The sequence below is a fragment of the Cibotium barometz genome, chromosome 45 (assembly GCF_041138505.1).
Source record: "Cibotium barometz isolate CiBa-2024 chromosome 45, ASM4113850v1, whole genome shotgun sequence".
Lineage (NCBI taxonomy): Eukaryota > Viridiplantae > Streptophyta > Polypodiopsida > Cyatheales > Cibotiaceae > Cibotium > Cibotium barometz.
Genome location: NC_141090.1, coordinates 47,261,790 through 47,275,971, shown reverse-complemented (window position 1 = coordinate 47,275,971; position 14,182 = coordinate 47,261,790). Strand labels below are relative to the sequence as shown.

Here is a 14,182-nt window from a genome sequence, read left to right as displayed (position 1 = left end):
GGCTAGCTCAGGGTATCCTCCCACCGCCTCAAAGTAGAGACTGGCAGAGCTCAGGATATCCCACATGAGGAGAGGACATGCACAGTATGCACCACAGGAGCACTAGAGGATGAGACCCATTATATGTTCAGTTGCCCGGCTTACTATGAGACGTCCTCGACCCAAAGCATCAAGACCCTCCGCCACACACAGACGGATTCGTGAGGTTCTCCGCCGACATAACACGCTCCCATCACAGAGGCCTGGCATTCACTCAACCATCACATCGGTTATGGCCAAGGCAAGTATCGTCATCAGCTCATCCACAGCATATCTCACTCTACACAGGTTCATCTGTTGATCACATGTACTGTCAGATGTTTTCATTTTACTTTTTCTTTCAGTTTTCCATGGCTCAGTATATCCATGGTACCATTGTATTACTTTTGGTCTCATAGGCCCTTAGGGTCTTCCGTGGACGTGAATATAACTTTCTTCTGTTGATCACATGTACTGTCAGATGTTTTCATTTTACTTTTTCTTTCAGTTTTCCATGGCTCGGTATATCCATGGTACCATTGTATTACTTTTGGTCTCATAGGCCCTTAGGGTCTTCCGTAGACGTGAATATAACTTTCTTTCCTTCGCCCTCCCTTCTGTCTATTGCGGCCATCACTAGCACACCACCAGACTAATGGTTGAGCCCTTACCCCATTGCACATCAGGCCGGCTCTCGTCTTCTCCCGTGTCCTTGACCACAGCTTCAGCTAGGTGATTGTGAAAATGGTGCTCCCTTGACAGAGTGAACAAGATCGAAGAACAGGCTCAGAAGGCCCTTTCAGACCAAAAGAAGCTGATAGATAGGACATTGAACCAGTATCAAATAGAGATTCATTCTGTCAGGACTGAGATCCAGGGCAAAGAGGAAATGTACAAACAGCTGCAAAATGAGGTACGACAAGAGATGGAAGCCTGGAAGGACGCATGCCTAGCTGCATGCATGGAGAAATGTATGGAATTATGCAAAGAAGAGATGCACAAGTATGGCAAAGAGGAAGGAGAGCTAGCTATAAAGAAGCTCTAGAGATTTCCCAATTGCGAGACGCCAATGCCAAACTTGAGGCGGAACTAGAGTAGGCTAAGAAGGCAATCACAGCAGAGATTCAAGAGGCCAAATCAGGATTCCGGGAGGAGCATGCAGGCCTCTGAAAAGACATGGAAGCAACCAAAGAAGAGGTTGCAGAAACCTCCAAATGGGTTGAGGTTGTGAACAAGCAAAAAACAGTCCACACCCTGAATGCCACATCCATCATGACGGCCACGCTTGAGGAAGAGAAGTGTCACCAATCTAGGGCTCTACATGTGCGAGTAACAAGCTTGCAAGCGGGCAACTCACCACAAAAGAGGACGGTGAGACTTTATGTAGACAAATGGGTCTCACTCACACCCCTTTTGTAGATGCTTGGTGAGGTAGGAAGGACTTGATGAGGGAGAGGCCTCTCCTCCTCAAGTTCAAAGATACGGAGTCCCGTTTGGCTTTCTTGAAGAAGAGGGCCACCCTCCGAACCACCAAAATATACCTTGGAGATGACCTCACCCCCCTCCAAGTTAACGCAGGAAAGCCGAGATGGTTCAGGTTATGGAAGCCCGCAAGGCAGGAAAATGTTTCGCCCTCATTTGAGGCATGCTCACAATGGTTAGACACGATGAGAAGGCTCGCTTTATGTGGATGCGATTAGCCAAGCCTGGCTTGAGAGTGATGCATATTGCAGTATGCTACTTCCCACCATAGAAATCAGAATATGCATGCAGGTTGACAGAGAAAGGGGAGACTCCATATGCGCCATTATTTCCAGACATTGCAGAGTTCTCCCAACAAGGAGAGGTTCTCCTATTAGGAGAGTTTAATGCACGGACAAAAGGGGAAGAAGTATGACTTCCAAGGAGATGCCATTATGTTGTCAGAATTTGACTTGGCTGAGATGGGCCTCCAGAGGACCAACCAGGATATGGGGAATGCAACACCATATGGTAGACACTTCTTGGAGATGGGGGGCTATGCATGATCTGGTTATATATAATGGGCTGTCCAGATAGCCGCAGTCGGACAGCCTTACATCTTTTCCGCATGGGGGAGGCACTAGTACGGTGGATTACCTCATGGGGTCTCCAGACTCCCGCTCTTATACCACACATCCCAAACTTCACCATCCCTCCTCCCCCCATACTAGCTGACCCTCCCATACCATCCCTCCTCCCCCCATACTTTCTATGCCCCACCTTATCACCCACACCCACACCCCCTGTCACCACCTTCACCCAGATTCATTTCCATCATGATCTTGACCACATCTATGAGGACCACCTCTCCCGCCACATTCCAACTCTCGACTTATCCCTCCCTATCTCCACCATTACATCCCAGCTTTCCTCCATCATCCATGACTCCGCCCACGCCAACTTCCCCTACACCACATGCTCCACAGCAAGTTTGCCAGTGGGATCCCAACCCTAGAATGGATAGTATGATGAAGAGTGCAAAACCACCAGGCTTCGCCTCTTACGCGAGAGGGAACGTGGGCTGATCTCAGTACATAAGATGCAACGCATATTCCGTACACTCACTTGCCGAAAGAAACGGGCATTTCTCGCCAGACGAGAACAAGAGTTATACCAGCTCTTTTTGAGCAAGGACAACTCAAAAGCTTGGCACATTCTTGAAGAAAAAAGAGCATCTACACCTATCACAAATCCTAGCCTTTGGGAAGCCTATGCACGACAGCTGTATGATGTGCCAAACCAACCTATACCACAAATGTCACACATCCCTCGGCCTACATCATCTTATCTCTTTGATTCCCCCAATGTCACTAGGGCTCTTAAAAAGCTGCATAATGGGAGAGCAAAAGATCATGAGGATCTACGCGCGGAACATTTTGCGCACGGGCACCACATATTGGCTCCCATTCTTGCCAGTCTTTTTAACAAAGCACTCTGTGAAGGCTTCGCACCCTCCTAGACTACCAACACTATTGTCCCCTCCACAAAGCAAGAGACCCCACGAACCCAAGTAACTACAGGACTATCATGATTGGTCACACAATGGCCAAAATCTATGGGGCACTACTAGAGGACATGATGAGCTCTATGGCAAAGAGGATGGGAAACAAAGCATCATACCAGGCAGGCTTCAGGAGAAACTTCTCCATGCTGGACCATATCTTTACTTTACGAGCTATCATAGAGAAGGCGAGGTCCTCAAAGAGACATGTGTATTGCTGCTTTGTGGATTTCCGCAAAGCCTTTGACTCTGTCTCTCGATCCCATCTCATAGGATGCTTGCAAGAGCTCCAATTCTCACATGAGATGATATGGGGTGTGATGGCACTATATGAGGCAGTACTCAGCCAAGTACGTGCACCCGGTGGGACCTTGGGAGATATATGTAGCACTATTGGGGTTAAGCAGGGCTGCCCACTCTCGAGAACCTACACTCTTTGGCCTATACATTGATGAGATCACAGTATTTGTGGATAGTTTCGGAGGTAGAGGTTAACCATTGGCTCAAACAGTAGTGCCCATATTGCTATATGCTGACGACATTGTCTTGATCTCAGATTCAGCCGAGGGTTTACAAAAACACTTAAATGCATTGGACAGATTTTGCAAGGAGAGGGACCTTACAGTCAATTTGGGCAAAACCAAGGTTATGGTCTTCAACACATCTTATGCAGTCACCTCACGATTTTCTTTCATACATAGAGATGCCCCAATGGAGATTGTGTAGAAGTATGCATATCTCGGAGTCACTTTTACAGGCCCTTTGTTCTGCATGATCACAGCTGCCACTGACCGACTTGCGAGGGGGCATGCCTCCCTAGCCCGTATGGAGAGACAGTGTTTCTAGGCACATTTCCAAGAACCTTGCACTAAGTGCTAGCTCTTTGATACTCTAGTACGACCAACAGCTATGTATGGTGCAGCCTTTTGGGGGCCAGGCCTAGGGAAGGGATCACTAGAGGAGCATAGAGAGGCTACAGGTGATGATGTTATCACGCATGTGTCAGAATATGCAGCGGAAATGATAACCAAACTTGGATAGACAAGAGCAAGTAGACTGCAGAAAATAAACACCACAAGAAACACTGAGAGATAGGTGTGTAAACTCTTCTCTATACACAAGATCCCGGAAAAACTGAATGAGGAAGTGGTGGGGGCTGAGGGGCTATATATACATCCCAGGAAGGGCAGTCGGCCAGCAGATGTAGTGCCCGCGACTGATGAAAAAGTCCCACGACTCCATAAATGCACTCGGCCAGCAGACAGATGCCCACGACTGATGAAATCCAGTCGGCCAGCAGCCCAGTAGCCCACGACTGATGAACATCCAGTCGGCCAGCACTGGAGTGCACCTCGCATCCTCTGGCAGCCCTCCCACCACTAGGAAAAATGGGAAAAATAGGGAAAAAATACGGGGAGTGTGGAAAAATGATAAAACACCTCATAAGGGCGGGCACACCCACAACAAAGGCCCTGCTGTATAAAAATAGACAGGAGATGACTTCTAACACCCCCTCTCAGCTCTTGGCTGTGAAACCAACCCAAGGGAGCTGGAGTGCCGCCTGAGCGTAGCCTGAGGTAGAGACTTCGTGAAGAGGTCCGCCGCATTGTCCTCCGTCGAACAATAAAGTAGCAAGATGTCACTAGCCAAGATCTTCTCACGTACAAAGTGATACTGTATCTCTATATGCTTGGTCCGGGCATGGAAAACCGGGTTCCGAGCAATAGCTATACAACTCTGGTTATCGCACTGGATGACTGTGGGCTCCCTCTGTGGAAACCCAATCTCGCCTAGCAGCCTCCGCAGCCATACAACCTCACAAGCAGCACCACAAGCAGCCCGATACTCTGCCTCTGTCGAAGAAAGGGCAATAGTTGGCTGCCTCTTGCTGCTCCAAGAAACTGCTCCTGAGCCGAGGGTAAAACTGTATCCTGAAGTAGATCTCCTCGTGTCTGGATCTCCTCCCCAATCTGAGTCACTCCAACCTTGGAGCTTGACTCCATTCCCTCCTGTGTAAAAGAGTCCCAGATCCTTCGTACTCTACAGATACCGCAAGATCCGCAATCCTGCGTCCCAATGAGTCTTCAATGGCGTCTGTATAAAAGAGCTCAACAGCCCCACGGAGAAGCTCAAGTCCAGTCTGGTGTTCAGCAACCAGATCAATGAACCAACCAACTTCCGGTACTGCGAGGCATCAACTGGCTCACAAGGATCTGTAACGGTTAACTTTGTGTTCGGGTCCATCGGCGAAGTAATAGGCTTGCAGTCCTCCATCCCAAAGGCCTCAAGCAACTCATGAACATACCGCTGCTGAGAGACGAAAAACCCCCTCTAGGTCTGCCAGATCTCCAATCCCAAGAAGAAGTGGTGAGAATGAGATCATCCACATAAAGGATGATGAGTGTGACCATGCCGCGTTCCCGAAAGAGATACAGGTTCGGATCTGCAACCGATCTCTGAAATCCAGTCCGAATACAGAAGGAATCAATCTTTTGACTCCAAGCCCTGGGAGCCTGCTTAAGACCATACAAGGCCTTACGTAACCTGTAAACCATCCCTTCCGGTCCTGGAACAATAAAGCCTGGAGGCTGCTCAACGTACACCTCCTCCTACAGGTCACCATTAAGGAACGCAAATTTTACATCCATCTGGTACACGGGCCACCTCTGAGAAGAAGCAAGGGCAAGAACGGTCCGAATCGTGGACATCCGCGCTGTCGGTGCAAAGGTATCCTCGTAGTCGATGCCTGGCCGCTGAGCATAACCTTTAGCCACAAGCCTGGCTTTGTGTTTGTCCACCGATCCATCAGACACGTATTTGGTCTTAAAGACCCATTTGACACCAATGACTGACCGCTTCGACGGCCTCAGTACCAACTCCCAAGTGTTGCTCTTCTCGATGGCATCAAGTTCCACCTGCATGGCTTTCCTCCAAGTATCCTGTGAAAGGGCTTCCTTTACGGAAGTGGGCTCTTTATCCCGCATGATACGAGACATCAAAGCATAGTTCACCTGAAGAAGCTCCGCCGTGTTGCTTTTATCTCGGACTCGATGTGATCTTCGAGGGCCGTCCTCTGTGGTCCACTCGGAGGGTAGCTCCGTGACACCTGACTCCCGAAGGGTGTCTAACAACCACCTAGGTACTCGAACAGATCGTGGAGCCTCCTGTGGTCGCGGGGGCTCAACTCCAGCTGCGGGCTCAACCTCCTGTGATGACTGAGATGGATCAACTGGAGTAGTAGACTGGGAATCATCATCAGACTCCTCTGGATCTCCAAGAAGTGGCGGCTCCTCGACAGTGGATGCTAGAATATGCTCGTCAAAGACCACATCCCGGCTTACAACAATCTTGTTCCTCTCTGGATCAAACAACCTGTATCCCTTGGAAAGAGAGTTATACCCCACAAATACCAGCTTGCGGGACTTGGAGTCAAGCTTCCCCCTCTGCTTCTTCGGAATATGTACATACGCGTCACTCCCAAAGACACGGAAGTGCGAGACATCGGGTTTCCTGCCAAAATATGCCTCAAATGGAGTCATATGGGATACAGAAGTCGTCGGAGAGCGGTTAATGGTATGGACAGCCGTTGCCACAGCCTCACCCCAAAGTGGACGAGGAAGATCACGATCCTCCAGCATGGTCCTCGCCATCTCCACCACAGTCTTGTTCTTACGTTCAACAACTCCATTCTCCGAAGGCGATCCGGTATTGGCCAATTCCCTTGCCATGATCTGCACAAAACCGGAAAAATACAGTCGAGGAGAATTCACCTCCTTTGTCAGCCCTGAGAGCCTTGACCTGAAATCCAGACTCTTTCTCCACCATCACATGCCAATCCTTGAACCGAGCAAAAGCCTGGTCCTTCTGGGAAAGAAAGTAGACCCACGTGAATCTGGTACAATCATCAACAAGCAGCATGAAGTAGAGAGATCCTCCCAAGGATGGTATCTGTTGTGGTCCACACAAGTCAGTGTGAATCAACTCCAATGGTTTCGAAGCCCGCCTGGAAGCCTGCTTCGGAAAGGATTCCCTGTGCTGCTTACCACGTATGCAAGAATTGCAGCGTCCTTGCCTATTACCAACATCTGGCAAGCCAACCACAATCTGGTCTCGGAAGGCGCGCTGCAAAGCATCCACATTTAAGTGGCCAAAACGAAAGTGCCACAAATCTCCGACCTGAGAGCCTATCAATGAGGAGAGTGCAGAGATGCCATTCTCCACACCGCCTTCCCAAACAACTTTGCCTGTCTCACGGTCCCTTAGAGCAACTGAATGCTCCTCAAATTCCACCCGAAAGCCAGTCTTGCATACCTCATGCACTGACAGAAAATGAAAACCCAGAGCAGGGACATAAAGAACACAGGAAGCATGCTTGCCCCCCTTGCCGTCGGGAATAATCTCCATCCGGCCCTCACTATGTATCGGAATAGTGGAGTTATCGCCAATAAAGATACGACCTGACTGCCATTTAAGATCCAGAAAGACGTCACGGGATGGAGTCATGTGCCTGGAAGCACCACTGTCGAGAATCCATTCCCAGGTATCCTTCGCGGTGAAGCCAACTGCCTCCTCGCTCGAAGATGATGAAGCATCGGAGTCCACCATCTCTAAGTGCACAAATGTCGGAGTCTTTGCAGCTGAGGCTAAGGAATCAGCACTCTTCCCTGTCCGCTTAGGGCACTTCCTCCAGTAGTGGCCTTTCTCGCCACAATCATTACAAGATCTTTCGGCCTTCAGCTTCTCTCGTTCTGGATCAGGCTTCTTCTCGGAAGACTTCTCCGGTGAAGCCTTCCCTTTGCCCTTGTTGGTATTACGGCCTTTCGACCGTTGGCCAGTTAAGGCCTCCGAACCTCCGCCGTCAGGAGGGTTCGTGAAACGTTCCTCCTGGTCCAAGACCATTGGCACAAGCTCCTCCCAAGTAATGGTGCTGAGCCTGCCACTCGTGATCAACGAGGAATAGAAAGCAGAATACTGACCAGGCAAGTGGGAAAGTAAAGTGATGGCCATATCTTCGGATGATATCTCTTTCCCAGCTTGAAGGACTTCCTGCTGAAGGGCCTGCAGCTTGTTGATGTGTTCCCGCATCGTCGAAGACTTTCTAGGGTTCATAACCCGCATCTGCACTTCCAAGGATATCCGTTTCATGGGTGACACCCTGTTATACAAAGAAGCAAGTGCTCCCATATGCCTCTCGCCAGCGTCATGTGCTTCACATGGTTGATCACTTGTGGTGTGCAATTGAGGAAAATAAACGACCGGACCCTGGCGCACCCCGATGATAATAAAATCAGCAAGGTCATATGACTCCAGAACCGACTCCATCATGACCTTCCAGATGCCGTAATTGGACCCGTTCAACTGACGATCCACTGGGAACGTGGGGAGAGTCGGAATCTTCACGTGCTTCTCAGCCATCTCTAGTAAATCTGCCATCGCGGAGAGTAACCTGAAAGGGTGGGTGGGTGGGAAAAAAAAAATCTGTAAACCTGCAAGTGGCTGTCCAGCACCTTTGCCCGCCTTCCTCTTGCACCTTCTCTTCCCGTTCAGCCCAAAACAGTCCACCAATCAGCAGCCTAACGCTCCCCCTCTTGCTCAAAAAACGCCCAAGATCTGTCTAGAGCCTATGGCTCTGATACCATGTCAGAATATGCAGCGGAAGTGATAACCAAACTTGGGTAGACAAGAGCAAGTAGACTGCAGAAAATAAACACCACAAGAAACACAGAGAGATAGGTGTGTAAACTCTTCTCTATACACAAGATCCCGGAAAAACTGAATGAGGAAGTGGTGGGGGCTGAGGGGCTATATATACATCCCAGGAAGGGCAGTCAGCCAGCAGATGTAGTGCCCATGACTGATGAAAAAGTCCCACGACTGCATAAATGCAGTCGGCCAGTAGACAGATGCCCACGACTGATGAAATCCAGTCGGCCAGCAGCCCAGTAGCCCACGACTGATGAACATCCAGTCGGCCAGCACTGGAGTGCACCTGGCATCCTCTGGCAGCCCTCCCACCACTAGGAAAAATGGGAAAAATTAGGGAAAAAATACAAGGAGTGTGGAAAAATGATAAAACACCTCATAAGGGCGGGCACACCCACAACAAAGGCCCTGGTGTATAAAAATAGACAGGAGATGACTTCTAACAGCATGATCAAGAGTAAGCCATCTGTACCACATGACATTCTACATGCAGAGTTTGGAGTGGCCCCATTGGTTACAGATGCCCTTTTTCAAACTGTCACTTATATTCAGCATGTATACACGCTTGACAGAGACCACCTCCCGCGACTAGCACTAGAGTCCTCTACACAATTATACAACGAGAGGGAAAGGGAGCGATTGAGACAAGCTGGACTGCCCTCCTCCTCAGCGACACAGCCGCCACCAATACCGATACATGCATGGTACTCTGAGGTAGTCGAGTGGTTTCATGCACATGGCATACAGATGGACCGTCTCCCCCGTTTCAATATAGCCTCGATTCCCCTACCTTGATCTCTCACAACAGGAGATCAACTAGATCATCCGGTTAGATCTACTCGGGCTACACATACACCAGACATGGGTGTCTCCGTCACAGATTGGTAAGAAGAGTGAGTTCTACAGAGATCACTTCTTCAGACTCTCCGAGGATGGATTCTTTGAGATCCCGGGATACATACAGATACACATGTCGCATGCCATGCGTATCACAATCGGCCAGCTCAAGGTATCCTCGCACCGCCTCAGAGTAGAGACTGGCAGAGCTGAGGACATGCATAGTATGCACCATAGTACCAGTAGAGGATGAGGCCCATTATATGTTCTGTTGCCCGGCTTACTATGAGATACGGGGGAGATTCCACTACCTCTTCGGACAGGGATTCGGACCACTCACACGGGTGATACAGTTTGAGGTTCAGAGATGCTTGGGCATGTACTTGAGGCAGCTAAGAGACAGCCCCGGCTCCGACAGGACACCTCACAAAGAGCCATCACAAATTTCTTTGTGGTACACACATCCACATCGGACTCCACTGCCCACAACAGTTCCTCTACTACGACATCAAAGCCCACCATCTGTACCCATGCTCCAGCTCCACGCCCCAAAGGAGTTCTTCACAAGAGAGCTCAATCCATACTGCGAGCCAGACGTTCCCAACCCAGAGCATCAGGACCCTCCACCACACAGAGACGGATTCGTGAGATTCTCCGCCGGCATAGCAAGGCTCCCATCATAGAGCCCTGACATTCACTCCACCATCAGATCAATTATGGCCAAGGCGGGTATCGTCATTAGCTCATCACAGCATATCTCACTCTACACAAGACCATCTGTTGATCACATGTACTGTCAGATGTTTTCATTTTACTTTTTCTTTCAGTTTTCCATGGCTCAGTATATCCATGGTATCATTGTATTACTTTTGGTCTCATAGGCCCTTGGGGTCTTCCATAGAAGTGAATATAACTTTCTTTCTTTCTCTCGTGTGTGCCCACAACAGTGAGAACACACAAGATGAGATATGCCATGGACATTATTGTATCACTTTGGTCTCATAGGCCCATTGGGTCTTTAGTAGACGCTTAATATGTCTCTCTCTCTCTCTCTCTCTCTCTCTCTTCCACCGAAGATGTTATACTACAGAGATCACTTCATGAGTATCACTGATGATGGATTTATAGAGAGGCCTAGATACATGGAGGGCTTTTTACCACACGGATCCCGAGTGGCTTTTTACCACACGGATCCCGAGTGGCTATTGGTCAGCTTAGAGTTTCATCACACCGATTGGAGATTGAGACTGGCAAAGCAGCACGAATCCCCCGAGAGGAGAGGGTATGCAGATTGTGCAGAGAGGAGGTGGAGAGTGAGGAGCATTATGTATGCAGATGCAGAGCATATACAGCCATCAGAGAGAGATATCCCATTTTATTCAGAGAGCCACATTCCCTACACCAGATCTTTGAGGCAGCAGACCAACGCATACTGGGGAGATTCATTCTAGACATACAACGCCACAGAAAGACATCATTACAGGCTCAGACAGCTCCAAAGGGGGGACGACAGACACAGATTACTACATTTTTTCAGAGATCCATCCCACTCCCAGCCCTTACACGGCAGGGAATTACTCTCCAGAGAGCAGAGACACTCAGAGCCCGCAAGAGACACAGGACACCTGGCTTTCGGACACCACGCCTATACCAGAGAGAGATGACAGAGATCAGAGCTCAATTTCACAGAGAGGGTGCGGAGCGACTGGCTCGCTTCAGAGCACACCCAGGCATGTTCTTCAGGGAGCTGTGGACACCCCCTTCATTGATGTATACCAATTTATACCCCCAGTATGGTACAGGATGGAGCTAGCTAGGTTGCATATCATGATTGTATACTCCATGCATATAGCTTTGCATTCTCCTAGTAGTAGAGCTCCATCCCCTCCACCACTCATTGTACTTATTGCACACCCAGATTCAGCTTTTTAGTTCAGTACTTTTTCATTTTGTTGGGATGACAGAGGATACCCCATACAGGTACACCGATTTGTCTCGTAGGCCGAGTTCGGTCTTTTGGAAGACGTTAATAAAATCTTTCTTTCTTTCTTTCTTTCTTTCTCTCTCTCTCTCTTTGTCTGGGCACGTGAGTGAGAACATGTGAGTGGCCTAGGAACTAATCTTATGACATAAATGATAAAGGGATAAAATTTCACTTCCACATTATAACGATAACCTTGTATACCATCACATGGAAAAATTTATGCGTGTTTTTTTGGCAAGCACTGTCTTCATAATGGGGGACTTCCAAATGTGAGCTAGCAAAAGATCTTGAAACTAGCATATCCTAAGTTTTAACCATCGGTCGTACATGCGTACATACGTACAAATATATATACATACATAGGACATATACATATGCCAAAGGAGGCGCATTGATTCCTTACCTGTGATTTCAACTTCATAATTTCTTGTACAAGACTTTCATTGGTCCTTTTGATATCTTCTTCGACTATCTTTGGTGTCGTAATGCCCATCAAATTTGGAGTCGGCGTCATTGAACGAGGAGGACTAGGCCGTCTTGAAGGTGCTGGAGATGAGGTTCTAGAAACTATTCTCGACTGAGGAACTGAAGCAGAAACCAGCCTTCTAGAGGGCTCGAAGGCCGGATATTGAGACATGCCATTTCGAACAGGTGAAACGCGGCTACTCGAGGACTCCGCTCTCTTGTTACGTTTTGAATAAGATTTGAATTCATTGAGCTTGAACTGTTCAAGAGTTGTCAGTTTAGAGAGAGCTGGTTGAGACCGAGGGACTTTTGCATCCCACTTCTCTTGTCTCTCTCTGTTATCAGCTGGCCCTCTTGAAGTGCTTACTCTCTTGTTTCCAAATCTCGGGAGAGTTGAGCTACTTTCGGCTCCTTTCTTCAACTTTACAGAGCATGGATCACATATACGATAGGGTTTGTTGGGATTCGGAGCCATGGATGCCTTCAATGCTTTCTTTGAGGTGCATGCATGACAAAATACAAGCCCACAATTGTAGCAGTTATGGCGCTTTCTGGTAAACCCAAAGGGCTGTCTACAACCTGAGCACATTGAATGATCAGATCCTGATACCCACTTGTGAAGGCAGATGGCCGCTGTGAAGCTAGAACCACATGCAATACTCTTTACTTGCTTGTCTTTCAATGCCTCAACTAAGGTTGGGGCCTTCCTGTCTAGAAAATCTCCATGTCCCAGCCTTCCATTAGCTCCTTTTCCCCATGTGTATACATCAGACTTTGATGTCAAGACTGCCACATGGAATGCACCAGAAGCTATATAATCCACACATGCTTCACGAAGTTCACCTTCAACCCGTCCAGGAAACTTTCCCTCTGCTTGAGGATCCCCTAATTGACCATACACTGCACTCCCCATTGTGAAAACTTGACCTGAATCAGTGAGTGCCACAGTAAGACTGTGTCCACAAGCTACCTGGCGTAAACTATACTCCACAAGACCCGCTACACAGGTTGGAACCAGCTTCTGTTCTTTGTCTCCATGTCCAAGCCGACCTTTGTCACCGTCTCCCCAGGTGAAAAGTTTTCCAGATGAACAGATGCTAGCACCAGATGAGCCCACCATCACTTCGACAATCGCAGCTGTATGCCAAATGCCACAAGCTACCCTAACAGTTTTCAACCCCTTCAAAGAATCAACTTCTCTAGGAGAAGGTGCACTGCTCCTGTCACCATGACCAAGCACTCCAAAAGTACCATCACCAAATGTGAAAAGTTGCCCCGAAGAAGCAACCAATGCAGTGTGCCAAATGCCACACGAAATTGAAGCTACATGCAACCCCTCTAGGGGACCATTTACTCTCTTAGGCATCCAGTGGCTCACATCAATACCGTGGCCTAAAAGACCAAAATTATGAGTCCCATCGCCCCATGTGTAGAGCTCCCCAGAGAGAGTTATGGCACAAGAATGATATTCACCGCATGCAACAAGTTCTACATTGGTATTTGCAAGGGTCTCAACGAGCTGAGGGTGGGAAACATCAACATCAACTCCATGTCCAAGACGCCCTCCAGATTCTTCACCCCAGCAAAAGACCTCACCTTGCTTCGTGACCAAAGCAGCATGCCGACCACCACAAGCAACATGTTGCACATCTAATACCACTGCCGACTCCATAGCCTTCGGCAGGACTGTATCCATTTTTGCTCCTGTCCCTTGGCCCACCCTATATACACCACCACCTAAGATCCCATCACCAACTCCCTCCCCCCACATGTAAACATCACCCAAGGCATCTCCGTCATCCTGTCCTGAACCCTGACTTGAGGAGCTTACTGCGCTCGACATACTGACTCTGAAAGCTTCAAGCGATGGTACGCGAAATTGTGAATGCACACTATCTGAGCCTAGATCAGAACCTGCTGAGTGCACAGACCGACCAACAGAATTTGATTCAAAGAAACCCTTCAATCTTGTGGGTCGCAAATCATCCTCTGATAGGGCCTTTCCTGATCCATTCCGAGAAGGACTGCCATAGGGACTTCGGCTACAGTAAGCTTCTCCGGCTTCCTGAAATAAAGAAGATGCAGTTCAAAACCCTATAGTACAAAATTATAGGTATGCTCTGTTGGCCATCTCATAAATGCATAAAAGTCAC

The 14,182-nt window shown here is 48.6% G+C and overlaps 1 protein-coding gene across 1 annotated transcript in view; it reads right to left on the bottom strand.

The window, feature by feature from the left end:
* The window catches only part of LOC147612824 (PH, RCC1 and FYVE domains-containing protein 1-like), an 83,307-nt gene that overhangs the window by 14,317 nt on the left and 54,808 nt on the right, over positions 1-14,182 (bottom strand). The window contains exon 6 of the mRNA XM_086783466.1: positions 11,968-14,094. Coding sequence (XP_086639592.1) covers positions 11,968-14,094 — 2,127 coding nt within the window. The remainder of the gene's footprint in view (positions 1-11,967; positions 14,095-14,182) is intronic.